The 15228-nt window shown below is 44.1% G+C and overlaps 1 protein-coding gene across 4 annotated transcripts in view; it reads left to right on the plus strand.

The window, feature by feature from the left end:
- The window catches only part of Trol (terribly reduced optic lobes), a 148688-nt gene that overhangs the window by 48983 nt on the left and 84477 nt on the right, over positions 1–15228 (plus strand). For 2 of the 4 annotated variants that reach the window (XM_076827888.1, XM_076827889.1), the window contains exons 1-2: positions 8842–8984; positions 13482–13720. The exons of the other annotated variants lie outside the window; for them this stretch is intronic. In XM_076827888.1, the coding sequence (XP_076684003.1) occupies positions 13612–13720 (109 nt within the window). In that variant the 5' untranslated portion in view covers positions 8842–8984; positions 13482–13611. Of the gene's footprint in view, positions 1–8841; positions 8985–13481; positions 13721–15228 lie in introns of those variants that run through there. 4 annotated transcript variants of the gene reach the window in all.

Genomic DNA, 15228 nt, shown 5'->3' on the forward strand with positions numbered 1-15228 from the left:
TGTTTCCATCGTTGCAGGATCCCTTCGAGGGGGTTAGGGAATGTTTTTTTACAATGGCGGAGGGAAGATGGAGCGGACAGGGACGGTACAGCCCTGTATAAATATCCGCAGACACGCAGGAGCGCCTTTACCTGCTTCCAGTAATCGCGATGTGCATGCTTAATCAATATTCAAGTATTCAGCCGCCGAGGGCACAGGGGGGCGATCCACCTCCCTCCTCCTCATTACTAGCGATGGGTATTCAATTCCCGGCGCTGCGAGCTTTCGAGCAAGTCGAATCGTCGGGGGGTCAGAAATGTAGAAAGGGGTGGAAAAATGGTTTCATTTAAAAGGGAGGTGCCTTTACCACCCTCCCTATTGATTTTTTTTTTTACTGTACTGAGAATATTTATTGCAAATTTCAAATTTGTATAGCACAATTTATTTTTTTAGCAATATGATTGATAAAATGAAAATAGTGAGCTACAAATTTTTGCAATAAATATTTAGGATTTGGAATTATTTTCTTCTTTTATCGCCTTCCCTCCTGTATCACCATTTCCCTGTAACCCTCTATTACTATTTTCCTTTAATCCTTTACCACAATTTCCCTTCAACCCTCTATCAATATTTCCTTTTAATTCTCTATTACCATTTTCCTTGCAATCCTCTATCAGATTTATTTCCCCTTAACCCTTTACCCCAATTTCCCTTTAACCCTCTTTATCTGACCCTCATTCTCCCTCTCCACCGATCTCTTCCACCAGATACCCTTACTTACTCCCTTACACAAAGATCACCAACCCCACCAATTCCACCATAGACCCGAAAAAAACGAAACCCACACGAAACACCTAAAATCCACCCTCCCGGCACGTGCTCTAGGTGTCTTGATCCCATCGCTACTCATTACACCCACCCGAACCCCCCTCTCGGTTAGCTCGGTTGCTCCTGGTGCTTCAGGAATGCGCATACAACCACTTTCGTGTCACCCGGTCGCTTCCGCGATATGCCAGCTCGGACGGGGGACAATTATGAGCCCTGGCGGGCCGGGGAACGGGGGCGGGCTTCAAAAGGGAACCAAGGGGGGGCAGGGGGCGAGCGGGGGTTACGTTAGGGTGAAACGGCGGCACGCTAGGCACCGCCACGACAAACGTCAACCCCTTACTGTCCCCAGGACATTATTCAGGTGCGTCCTCAACGTCCATATACACGGTGCGCACTAAAAACGAGGCCACCGCGGAAGGTAATCGGTGTGTCGGTTTTCTAAAACATGCTGGGGGTTGTTAACGGCTGGTGACAGGCGATAGCGTCGTTTCGGGGGTGGCATTACCGGTGTCATGTTGGAAATTGAAGTGGAAGGTCGATTTTGAGGAATAAATGTCTAGAGGGGGAGATTGCTACAAATGTAATGGTCATTCAGTATGAAAATATTTATGGAGTTGGGGGAGTGATTTTGAGCTGTTGGTTATTATTATCCATGGGCTGTGTTAAAAGCAACGTACCAGAGGAAACAATTGAACTTAATTACTTCCTTTGTTTCAATTTGAGGACCACCATTCCTGAATCACCCTGTACAACCATATCCTCAGAAATGTGGAAAAATGTTCCACGCCGAGCCCAAAAATATCAATCTTCAACCCCAACTATGCAGATTGCGTTCGCCAATTTTAGCGAGTACCATTTCTTGACCACCCTGTACATCACTCTCCCACTTAAACTCAGTTTACTCCCGCAGGATAAATACCTTCGAGACGTCCACGCAAAGGGGTGAAATCTGATCGCGAATGGTGGCCCTTGGCTCTCGCGAGCCGACCCCCTAATTTCAACCACCCAAAACTGGATCGATCAGTAGATAACCTCTCGCTGGAACCGGACGGAGTTTCGGTCAGAACTGTTTTCCCCGCTCGTCTCAACATCACGGCTCACCGGCTCCCCCTGTTTGCGCAAGACCCCTGCCCTCCGAAAAAAAGTATTTCCCGCCCATCCGCCGGGGGAAAACACCGTTTATTGACAAAATAAGCGCATGCAAATGTGTCACCCCCTCGCCGTATCGAAAACTCCAGCCCAGCGCGATCGTCGTACCCCCATAAATCACGTCGCGTGATTCTTAATCGATGGATTAACAAGTCCCCCGTTCTTCGCTTCGTCGGGGGGAAAAAATCTGGAAAAATCTGTTTCAGTTTCCTTGTCTCTTTTCTGGGGGGAAATGGAATACCATCGGTGGATGCGCGGTTGTGGCTACCGTAGTTCTTCTGTCAAATCTTTAAAGAAGTCTGCGCAATTCATTTCAATTCCAAATAGCGATATATTCTCTTCTTTTTGTTAACATTTTTGAAAATTATTTTTGGCAACGTCGTATTGTCTTGGATGAAACTGGAGTTGCAAGGGAATGAAGGTTATTCGAGGTAATGGGGGGATGATGGAGTAGGAAATGCCTGACAATATTTCCAAACTCAATTTTCTCGAAAATGGAGGGTCGTGGAGGAACATCGTTTAGGACGTTTTTTTTTTGTGTGTTTCGTAATATGGAATCGCTCCGTTCTGTTGCTTTTTGGTAAGGCAGCAGAGTTCGAGAGGAATTTGTAAAATTATAGCTGGATTAGGCTGTTCTAGGCTCGTCCGGTGGTAGCGGTGGGACCGTGAGATGTTTATTTGGTAAAACGAGGTGTGGTTGTATATGGTTGTCCAATAGTAGGCCTGATGTATTTTAAATAATTAACGACTGGTCGCGTGGACTCTCCAGAGCCATGAAATTTCGTCGACACCGTTAGCCAGTCTACGTAAGAGGAAGCCTCGTGTGCCTTGAGCTCATTTCATAAATAATTAACTTCGCAGATAATGGCACGGTTGCCGAGGCCGCGATCAGCCAGATACGAAGTAATGTTATCAAACGACAACCCCTCCAACAAGGGGATTTCCTTTCGCTGTCTGGCAGCACTTCGATTCGGGCTTTCACTGTCCTAGATCTTCTTCAATTCATCCAGGAATGCGACAGGGTGACATATTATTACTTTTCACCATATCCTTGTCTTTTTGCTACATTTTTGCACATATTTTCTAGTGCTTGGAAAATTTTCAATTTTCTATTGCATAGGCCATGAAAAAACAAGTCAAAATCATACAGGAAGTTTTCCTCTACCACTTTCCCTTCGCTAGCTACAGGGGGTTGTGTCTGGTGCAAGTCATGAGCAACAGCAACTTGGGAACGAAACGTCGTACGAGATAACTTCTTTCTACATTTCTGCTTCATTTTTGTACAAGGAATAAGCCTGTCCCCGCTTACACCCCAATTTTCAACCCCCAAACCCACTACACTCCCCCAAAGCACAGTAACAAAACCACAGGCCCATCAAACGTCACCAACTCGGTGCATCAGAAGAATGTTCTTCCACGTTTCACCACCCCTCTGTGTCTTCTTCTTTCCCACTCCGACACTCCACCGACAGCGACCCTCTCCGACGGGGAGTTACACGATTCCGTCCTTATTTCGAGCACGAGGCGTAACACCCCTTCCACCCGCGGATTAAACGGCTCGGAGGGGTGAGGGGGCACGGGGCTGGGGAGTGGATCGTAATTCCGTCGGTCGCGTTCGTAACGTCGTAAATTACAAAAAAGGGGAGAATTGTTCCCGCGAAACAACCCCAAGCCGACCTATTTGTGTGGGTTTGTTAGCAGCCACGGGGATGCATCCAACCCCACACAGAGACAGCGGGCGGAGGGGTTGGGATTCGTTGGCAGTGGACCCCCTTAAGTGTACCAACAGCCGTGGTAACGCCTACCAATCTGCTGTTCGCCCCCCCCCGCTCCCCTCCCCACCCTCCCTCGACCCCCTTCACCACCTGCCGCGACGCGGCTTAATTCTGTCGGCCGAGAAATGAAGCTTAAACCCCGAAAATGAATTCTAAAAAGCCCGTCGCTGATGAAAGCTCGCTGGTTGTAGCATAGGTGGGCCGCGGGAGGGTGGGGCGCGGGGGAGGGCCGAGCCGTTGGTGGTGTGCTCGAACGAAAAGGGATTGCCCGCGGTATCGTAAATCTGGCGAGAGTGTCACGGATGGATCATAATTGCGACACGCTCGTGACGATAAATCCCGGAGTTTCCGGTTTTTCAACGGTTATACACCGACGGTGTATAATTAAAAATAATCAGAACGCGGTCGTGTTTGGGCTCGTTTCCAATGGGAGGAGTCTGTCCGTCTGTTGGCGATGGTTTGGAGAGTGTAAGCAGCGAAAGTTTTGCACGTAAAAAGTCGATTTTTGGCCGCGTTGTTGGGATCACTTGGAGATCTAGAAAAGAGGGGGAATTGCTGGCAACTCAGGAAACTATAGTGTTAAAAAAAGAAAACTAAAATTTCTCAAAAACCGGATGGTTCTGAAGAAGAGGAATCTTTACTTCAGCTCGCAGTGTCCGCACAAAAAGTTGAGCGCAAATAGCCTCGAAACACGTGTCCAGAAATCGTTGTCCCCGCCCCTTGCTAACGCGTCCTCCCCACCACCTGCCTATGGCCACGCCCCCAGCCTCGCCACGCCCACTCGACAGACCTCGCTGAAAGTTCATCCGACTCCCCATTTACTGTTCGCGACGCGTGTAATCCCCCGACGAGCGGATAATCCGAGCCGACTGTCGTCGAAACGACGGCCCCGTCCTGTCCCGCGGACGAACTTTCCGAAGAAGTCCATTAGTATGAAAATGTGATAAAAGACGGGTTTGAATAAACATATTGCCCGTCCGCGTGGCCGACGTGCAACAGCTTTTTCGCCCTGCTAAGAACAAGACGTCGCCTCGCGTTCCTGGCTCGACCACAGCCGAGCACGAACCGCGATTCTCAACTTATTTTATTTAAAACTTTTATAATTCAGCCTCCGGACGTGCTTTTGCATGATTCCCGCGTATTTTTTCCATGGCTCGCACGGTTTACGAGCGCCGAGGTGATTCGCGAGCCCTGGGTTACTCGAAATTACTTCGTTTCGCGGAATTATGGGGTGGGTTTTTGGGATGGGCAGCTAATGTAAGGGTGGTTCTAAGTTTTGGCGCAATTTTGTTAGAATTTTGGGAGGAACATTCGGGGCGGACTGGTCGAAGGTAATTTCGAGTGGATTCGGATTAATTAGTGGTGTTTTTGGGAATGTTTAAGGGTTGAAAGGGTAATTTCGAATTAAAATTAAGCTGGGTGTTCAGGTGTTACGCGAGGAATTTCGATTTTAATTCCAATATCAAGAATTCCCGATTCTAATTCACCCTTCTCTCGTTTACTTACCCCTATTCTGCCCCTATACCTTCTCTTACCAATCCCCATTCCCTCTTAGCCCCACTTCTCCCTCGAGCACTGCAATATTCGAGGGATATTGGTACAATTCAAGCACCCGCGAAGTATTCGAAATACCCGCAGCCCACCTTGCAACAGTCATTACCACGGCCTAAATCGGGGAAATAAAAATTCGACAAAAAATCTCAACCCTGATTGCAACCCCATCCACGTTCACTATTATCCAGGAATTGAAAACCACCGTCCACTAAACTCCGACCTTCTAAAATTTATACAAAATTCATTCTTACCCTCGTGGCTCCTACATTCTCTTACTTAATAATAGAAATCTATATACAGGGTGTTAAAAAAGCGATGGCCACTGCACCTCGTACAAACATATTTAACGAGAGTAATTTTAGTTTCCCTAATTTGTAAAGCTGTCCCAAGCTTTTGGAATTAGAATCGAAGGGGTTCGTTCAATTCTGCCGCCCCCGCCCCCGACACTGACCGACCGAGCAGCTCCGAGCGGCGGCGAGCAGCCCCGAGCTAGCGGAAGCGCGGCAACCGGCCTAGCTCGCGACGCCTGATATCCCCATTACGCCACGGGCCCGCGGTACCTGCAACACCTCCCACGCACCTCCTCGCCGACAGTCACTCGCTCGAAACACCGCGGGTCGGTCGGTCGTTACGCTCTTTCCACGAATCGAGCACTCCAGATCGAGCTGTCGACTTCAACTGGCTACTTCTTCGGCTCGAAACGCGCGGGAAAAGTCGACATTCCGTTTCCGATTTGGTAATTTCGAGGATCCAGGAGTGGGGGATGATCCTCGAGCAGGACTGTTGGGTTTTTGGAATTTTCTAGAATTTGAGCAGACATTTGAATATTCTGAATATTTTCAAATTTTTAATTTTTTTATTTTTAATTTTTTTTAAAATTTTTTTGATTTTTATTTTTTTCGCTGACGTTTTAGAATTTTGGTTTCTGAGGGTAGGAAGAGAATTCGAATTAGGATTTGGATCTTTGTCAGAAGTAGGTTATTCTTTCAAATTTCTTTAAAAAAATAAACAAATTCACCACCACTTATTTACTTCTTCTTGGAGATCCTGTTGTACGTCGTTGCTGGCGAGGATTAAACTTTGTTTCACGTTCTCATTCCACAAATTCGTATTCCATTTCTGTGAAGAACAAACTCGATCTTCTGACAGAATAGTTTTCCATTTCGCGTGGCTGAGAAAGTTGCAGAGTTCGTTGACATCGCGGAGAGTTTCGAGACACTTTTGGTGGAGGATTTTTCCATTTTTTTTTCTCTTCTATTTCCCCCGGTCTATTCGTAACCGGTGTCGCGTTACAACTTCCGCGCGGGCGGAGGAAAACGAAAGTCACTTCCAATCCCGAGGACCATTTGCTGATCACGGCTGCAGACCTAAACGTATCCTCCCCACTTCCGGTTCGACATAATACGGCGCTCGTTATACATCGGGGAAAGCCTTCTAATCCCCCGGAATGCTCGTTGATCGCGCTCGGTCGATGGAGGTACAGTTATTTTTCACTTTCGGCATCCAAATTTGTAGAATTCAGATATCTCCGAGATAGAGCAACTTACAAGGGAACATCTCGAACCCGGAAAATCAAAAAATTCTGAGACTCTGTGAATTCGTAGGGAATTTCCTCCGCTTACAAAGGGTATTTTTGTTTGCTCCCCAAATTCACTCTAACGGGGTGTAATTGACCCCTGAATATCCGGTTATTTTTCAATTTTGTGTTATAACTCGCGAACTGTAAAATAATTGTTTACCATATGCTAGATTTAATTAAAAGAAGTAACTTTTGTCTTGAAACTTTTTTTCTATCTCGTACAGTTCGCGAGTTATAACAAAATCTGAAAATTTGAAGAGCCGAATTTTCAGGGGTTAATTTCACCCCCTTCCAGTGAATTTGGGCAGCAAACAAAAATTGTGTTGTAATGAGGAGGAAATCTCCTACATATTCGCAAAGTTTCAAAATTGTTTGAGTTTTCGGGTTCGGGATCATCCCTTGTTAGAGACGTTCCAGGACATTTCGGTGAATTCATGATTTTGGTGGAAAGATTCTTATTACTTAACAGATGTTAGAGCAAGGGAAGAAAGTTCGACAGGTATTAAGAATCACTTGTGGCCTCTTTTAACCTTCCACAGTTTGGATTTCCAAAAACTACCCTCGCTTAATTTTAAAATACCATCAAAAGCCTCATTCTGTGCATCGAAATCTCCGTTCCAAGGTTCAAACATGATTATAGTTAAGAAAAACGAAATCTAAAAAGCTGCAATCTCGACCACCCTTCCTATTTTGAGTTTTCAAAATACTTATTTTAGCTAGCTTCGATATACCACTCAAGTCCGCATTCTGTGTTTCCAAATTCTCATTCCAAACTTCAAATATCATCAAAAAGTAGAAAAAGCAACCCAAAAACCACCAGTTCCCATCAAACCACCCCCTTCAATTTCCCAAAACACTTCTCCAATCCCTCCATTCTTCGCTTTATACCCCCAAAACTCCATTTCGAAGTTTAAATACCAAAAACCTAGAAAAAAATCCAAAATCCTACAGTCTCCAGCAACCCACCCCTTTTCAATTCTCCAAAACGTTTCTCCAACCCTTCCATTTCGCGCTCCATACCCCAAAACCCCATTTCGAAGTTCAAATACCAAAAACCTAGAAAAAAATCCAAAATCCTACAGTCTCCACCAACCCACCCCTTTTCAATTCTCCAAAACATTTCTCCAACCCTTCCATTTCGCTCTCCATACCCCAAAACCCCATTTCGAAGTCCAAATACCAACACCAAAAAATCCAAACCCAAAAACCTGCAATATCTATCAACCCACCCCCTTTGAATTCTCGAAAACACTTTTGCAATCCCTCAATTCTCCGCTCCATACCCCCAAAACTCCATTTCGAAGTTCAAATACCAAAAACCTAGAAAAAAATCTAAAATCCTACAGTCTCCACCAACCCACCCCTTTTCAATTCTCCAAAACATTTCTCCAACCCTTCCATTTCGCGCTCCATACCCCAAAACCCGATTTCGAAGTCCAAATACCAGCACCAAAAAATCCAAACCCACAAACCTGCAACATCCATCAACCCACCCCCTTTAAATTCTCGAAAACCCTTCTGCAACCAGCACCAACGTTCTCATGCCTCCCTCCAGAACCCCTTTAAAATTCCAAATACCCCTACCAAAAAACAACCCCCAAAACCTACAATCTCCCTTAACCCTCCCTTAATTCCCCAAAATGATCTCCAACCAAAAACCCCTGAAAACAATAAAAATACCATCTAAAGGCTCCAAACAAGTACCTCCACCCCCGCCCCACAAACCACCCCAAACCACCCCCTTCCGAAAATTAAATCCCATCCAAAGGTGGGCCGCGGTTTCGCCGCCTCGTTGGAGCCTCGCTTCGCTCACGTCGAAAATCTTGTGCGAGTAGATTGGTGGGGGGTTCGGCGGCATTAGGAGGGGGGCTCGCGATGTAAGCGCGTACGTGGCCGCGAGGGGGAGGCTAAAAAAAAAAAGAATGCAAAGTAGCTTAGTGCCTCCCACGCTCGCCTTGTTGACAGCGGAGGTGGGGTGGCCTGTTCTTCGTACGGTTCATGGTGACTGCCAGTTTGCCAGTCTGTCAGGATCGGGCAACGCGGTGTCTACCACCGGCACCTCTGTCCACCGCGTTCTGTGATAGTCTGCCCTTCTTCTGTGCACCACGCGTGCTCTTCAGGTACGAAGATCCTTCGCGCGGCTCGTTATCTTCTGAACGTGCAGCATCCTGCTCGAGGATCCTTCAGGGGACACCTTCTCCGAGACTTTACCCATCAAAATTTCGTGGCTCCTTCGAGGCAGAAATTAGTCGAAGATCCCTCGAACATTCAGAGGAACGTCGCGTGAAAAATATTCCTGTTGCACTAGGTAGCTGCGGAGATTTGATAAAATAGCTGTCGACACGTTTTGTTTGAAAGTGAACGGAGGGGGCGTAAATGAACCTCCAACGCAAGTGGTTATTTTTTTTTTTCATTTTCGAGGGGGGCTGCACGGGCACCATTGATTCTGTTTATTTTGCCGAAGTGCAGTGTGATTTTTGTGCTCGGTGGTTACAGGCTTGTGAATGTGTGTAGTGACTCGTAGCTTTTGATCCTTGCTGCCTAGATTGGAATTATTTCATTCATGAGTTTAATCCTAGAACGCGGACCTTGTTTACTATTCTTTTAACGCAAACTGGTCAAATTTGCCACTCCCCCGGAATTTTATTTTCACGACAGAATATTGAAATCTTTTTATTTTTGGTCTGGTGAAAGCTTAATTAGTATTTTGAATAAATGTGAGTGGTTGTAGGGTGGAGGACCCAATTACTGTCACCTGAAGCTATTTTACTTAAAATAACGAACAAATAAACGTTGCAAAGTCATGCGAAAAAATAATTATGTAATTCAACCTATAATCTGTACTGTAGATTGTGTACTATAGTTTACTTGTTCGTTATTTTAAGGAAAATAAATTAAGGCGACAGTAATTGGTCAGGTGTCAGTAATTGGGCCCTTTACCCTACGTTTCAATGAAGTTCGAGGGATTTTTCGTGGCGAGTGTTTGGATCGCGGTTCGATAGAACTTTGCTAGTGTTTTGGTTGCTTAGCGCAAGGAAGGACGTCGCACACGTGTGTTGATTTGGCTTTGTTTGCTTCCCGCGAGTTGAGCTCCGAAGTGCCGAGAAGGTAAACTGCATTGCGAGGGTCTCAAAATTCTTGGGATTCTTCGAACAACTCGGATACGTGGATTGTCTTTGGAAAGTAGTCCTTTGAGCTGCTCGAAAGTCGTGGGGGCCAGCGGCCTTCTCGAATTCCCCTGGAAGTCGCGGAAATCTCGAAACTTTTGAGAACGTGCAAGTCTCTTGAGGGGTGTTGAAAATTCAGAAACTTGAAAATGTGATTTTTTCAAATTTTAAAGCCTTTGAGATATCAAGATAGTTTGAGTTTCTTTGAAATCAGGGACTTCTTTGGAAATTTCCAGTGCCTCGAAGGCTTCGAATTCCTTGGATTTCTCGAGGATGTCCAAGATCTTGAGGCATCAGAGAAAATAACAAGGAAAAGTGCGTGTCTCTCGTAGTTTAACTCACAAGTGTAATTCATTGGAGATTGAGACTTTCTAATCCTCCCAGGAGCATCAATATCTATCAGAGACTAACTCTAGGAGGCAGTAATACTCACTTCTATTAACCTTTCAATCAACTGCGTCTCACGCAACGTACTTGACTTCATTCAACAGAGGGACTTCATGTTCGAGTGCTTTACACTAAATGAAGTCCCAAGTTTTCAAGCATTCCAGTTTTTTTTTTTTTTAAACGTGATTAGCTGCTCAAAGTGCTTTGATGCTACTGTAGGTATCAGGTTTAAGGGATAATATTTATTTTCGTCAAGATGAAAATCGTTTCTGTGATATAATTTTTACTGTGACTGTGGTTGTAGTTGAACAATTTTAAGTTACTGCGAACTCGTTAATCTCTTCAGGGTTACTCAAGATACTTAAGGAAGGTGGGGATATTTCTTGCAACTTAGTCTTTAATTTCTTTTGTGACTGCGAGGCTTTGTACTTTATGGAGTTCCTTTAATCAGAGGGGTTTCTTTAGGGTTCAAAGGGTGCTGAAGAATCACTAGTATTAGTCGCAGTGTTCTCAAACTTTATGCAACACCATCGAGACAGCTATCTTCATAACTTTCTACCTGATCAACAACTCGTTGAGTTCCTTGAAAATTCTGCAAGGTCCTGTAGATTCAATGGTGCCAAGTGCGATTTTATAAAATTGTCTTTCAAACAGGCTCGCACTTCGTGCAACCCTGTCAAACTCTCCACATCCATTCAGAGTCCATTCTCATTCAGAATTTCACGAATTTTTTTAGTATTAGAAATTTAAATTTTCTCTGACAAAATTGCCTAGAAAATGGTTTCAAACTTCGTGCAATCCTGCCAAAAATTCCCACCTTCGTTCAAGTTAAATTCCCATTCGTAATTTCATCCAGAATTCTCCAAAACCTTGTGGGTCTATTAATCTTGAATGAAAACGACAAAGTTGTATTTTGAATAGTCTCAAACTTCACCCAACCCCTCCACCTCCATTCAACCTTCATTGCCATAAAAAATTCCCCACATTTCCTAAAAATTCTTCCAACTCCTGAAGCAGCCTTGGTCTTAATTATTTATTTCCTCGTAAACTTACCCCCAAAACAGTTTCAAGCTTCACTTAACCCCTCCACCTCTATTCGCACCCCTCTCCCACCTAGTGTTCCTGATTTCTCTATATTTTTTGTTTCTCGAGAAATCAGAAATGAGATCATATTTCTTGAGAATTATCAAGAAATTGAAAGAAATATTGCAAAAATTATATTTTTGGAATAATGTTGACGATATTTATCAAAAACACAAGAAAGCTTTAACTAAATTATTATTCCTGTCTATTTTATACGAAACTTGTGTAAATGAAAAAAATAGATATTAAATATAATCGGTAAATTTATTTATTTAATACAAAATTTGTACAAAGCGAAACATTACTTTTTGGTTTCAAAATTTATTTTTAAATAGCACAATGCATCTAATGTAGCGTCAGGAAATCTATTTCTTTTTTGTGGTAAAATCTGTTACTTTTATATTTTTACGTTTTATATATAGCTATCTTGGCTGTTAAATGAAAAATGCGTCTTTTGACCATTTTGAAAGAAATTCTGGATCTTGCAAAAATTTTGTACGGAATACGATAGTCTTATCTCCTCTTTCCAATATTTCTTCTTTAATAGCCACAAGAAACTCATTAGGTACTTAATTCAGTATACAATATTTCCAAAATTTTAAATAAGAATTTAAGAGCACCTTCAGCAGTTAATAACATCGAATCTTCTGTACTGTGATTTTGGAATTCATATAGATTCTAATGTTATTAACAAGATGTATTATAAATCTTAGATAGATTCATTCGTAACACATTCATTTACGAAAATAAATTAGATTTATAATATTTTTCCTAGACTTAAGTTTCTCGAGAAATTATAGCATTTCTCGAAAAACAAGAAACAAGCAATTATAAAATTTCTCGAGAAGGAACACTACCCCCACCCCAAATTCCTCAAAACTGCCAGTCCCTCTGCCCTTAAACGCAATCCCACACTACTCCAAAACGATCTCATGAACCCATCCCCCGAAAGAGTCTGAAACTCTTCACCCCCTTCGAACCCTACCCCCAAAAAATCTGCGGAATTCCCCAAAACGTTCCTCGCGCCTCGCGGGATCCTCGTCGTCGCGAAGAACCACGGTCGTCGAACGTGATTCTAAACGATTCAGGGCTTCCGTCGCCGCTCAAAGCGGGGGTCTTCTTTGTCCGCGAGCGGCTGACACCGAAGGCGACCATTTAAATTGGACGGTGGCGCTGTGTGGCAGAAAGAGAGATCGGGATCCAGAGGGAAGTCGCGGGGAGAAGGAGAGAGAGATCGATGAGGGAAAAGCGTCCCCTCGAAAGGAAAAGGAAAAAAGAAGAAAGGCAGGTAGGGGGTTGGTGGGGAAAAGCAGGCGTAGCGCGTGCATCAAACGCGGCTGCTTTCAGAAAAATAATTAAAAATAATTGAAAAACACAGCGTGTCGCCGCGGCGACCGACTATTGTGACCCGTCGCTGCACAATTTCCTTGCCTTCTGCCGGCCCTCCTCCCCCCAACCGCGTTTTTCCACCCGCCGGTGTTTTTCCGCCCTTCTTTAGCGCCGCGTGTCCGCAATCCTTCGTAATCCCGCGAGACAAAAACCGAATTGCCGGTTGGTTAAGTCGTGCCTGTAACCAACGAGCACGTTCCTTTGATTCTATTGGGGGAAAAATTCGACCCCGCAGTGCGATCTTTGCGGGGGCGACTCGGTATTTTAATTTAGGAGACCTTCCGGGATCTTCGGCAGGATATTTTCTTGGATTTTCGCGGTCCAACTGCGTTAGAACCCCCTCGCGAACTTCCAGGATCGTTGAACGATCTATGCCGTAGATCCTGTGGATCCTGAGATCGAGAATACGGCAGCGATCTAGTTTGTGCCCCCGGTCCAGGTCGCTTAGAGTCCATTCCTCGTAGTTTTGAATTTTTCTTGCCTCGAAACTGCTCGACAATCTCGAGGAAGGTGTCCCCCGAGCTGTACTTGAGGGAGTTCAATGATGAATTCGGGGAAATTGAAACGTGGCTTCGTGGAATCCTTGTGCAGTGTGTCCTTGAGGAACTACAGTTAGAGGCTCGACGAAGAGGGTTGAAGGGGACGATTTTAGGGCGTGAGAATCGGCTCGAGATTCATCGTGGGCAAATGATACGCTGGTAGAGGGCCAGAAGAAAGTGTAATGGGAGTCCCCGTGAGGAGATCCCTAGTGATCCTTTTGCTCCTGCTGGCGCTGGCACAGGTGAGCTTCGGCCAGAGGCAGAGGAAGCCGTATCGACAGCGAAACAGAGGTAAATATCAGCAATTTTTCATGTTTGTGCACCTTGTTCAGCTGTGATTTGAAGGACGTGGAGGGTGGTATTGAAGAATCGTGGGAGGGCTCCTGGGTGAAAGGCACGAATGAGTTATATGTAACTTAGGAGGGCTAGAGTTACCTTGAGTATGGCTTGGACTTAATAACTTAGATTATTTAAATCTAGTTGAGACCCAGGTCTCAGGTACTTATGGAAATCAAGGGCTAAGTTGTACCTACTTTAGAGCTAACTTAAGAAGTTCAGATTCGTCATGAACTTAACTCAAATGTACCTTGAACTTAGCTCTAAAGTTAGGACATCTAGATCTACCTCAGATGTATCTCAGATTTAACTTAAGCAATCCAAACCTTGCTGAGGCTCAGATAATTTAATAACTTAAGAAGCCTGGAACCACCTGAAACTTAATGCCAATCTAGCTCAGACTTAACTTCAGAAATCTGGACACAACTTGGAATTAGACATAGCTTAGCAGTTTGTCAGACCTGACTTAGGTTGTACTTAGCCAATTTTAAGAGCTAGTTGAAGCTCAGCCCTGATTTATTTTAGCACATTGAAACTTAACTCATACGTATTGTCAATCTAACTTAGGGAATCCAAGTCAGCCTTAAACTTAGCTCAAGTCTACCTCAGACTTAGCGCAAATTTAAGTTAGGAAGCCTACACCTAATTTAAAACCTGCTTAGATTTATCTTAGCAGTTTGTCAGACCTGACTTAGGTTGTACTTAGCTAATTTTTAAAGCTAGTTGTAGCTCAGCCCTAATTTATCTTAGAACATTGAAACTTAACTCATACGTATTGTCAATCTAACTTAGGGAATCCAAGTCAGCGTTAAACTTAGCTCAAGTCTACCTCAGACTTAGCGCAAACTTAAGTTAGGAAGCCTACACCTAATTTAAAACCTGCTCAGATTTATCTTAGCAGTTTGTCAGACCTGACTTAGGTTGTACTTAGCTAATTTTAAGAGCTAGTTGAAGCCCAGCCCTAATTTATCTTAGAACATTGAAACTTAACTCATACGTATTGTCAATCTAACTTAGGGAATCCAAGTCAGCGTTAAACTTAGCTCAAGTCTACCTCAGACTTAGCGCAAATTTAAGTTAGGAAGCCTACACCTAATTTAAAACCTGCTCAGATTTATCTTAGCAGTTTGTCAGACCTGACTTAGGTTGTACTTAGCCAATTTTAAGAGCTAGTTGAAGCTCAGCCCTGATTTATCTTAGAACATTGAAACTTAACTCATACGTATTGTCAATCTAACTTAGGGAATCCAAGTCAGCGTTACACTTAGCTCAAGTCTACCTCAGACTTAGCGCAAACTTAAGTTAGGAAGCCTAGACTTAACTTAAAACCTGCGCAGATTTATCTGAAGCCTAAGTGAGTACCTACTTGAAACTTAATACTTCCAGAATAATACTTCAAATCCCCAAACTCAAGCCCACATTTCAAACTTCACTATCACTCCAATCAACCACCTTCTGTCCCA

Source organism: Andrena cerasifolii, chromosome 15, assembly GCF_050908995.1.
Source record: "Andrena cerasifolii isolate SP2316 chromosome 15, iyAndCera1_principal, whole genome shotgun sequence".
Lineage (NCBI taxonomy): Eukaryota > Metazoa > Arthropoda > Insecta > Hymenoptera > Andrenidae > Andrena > Andrena cerasifolii.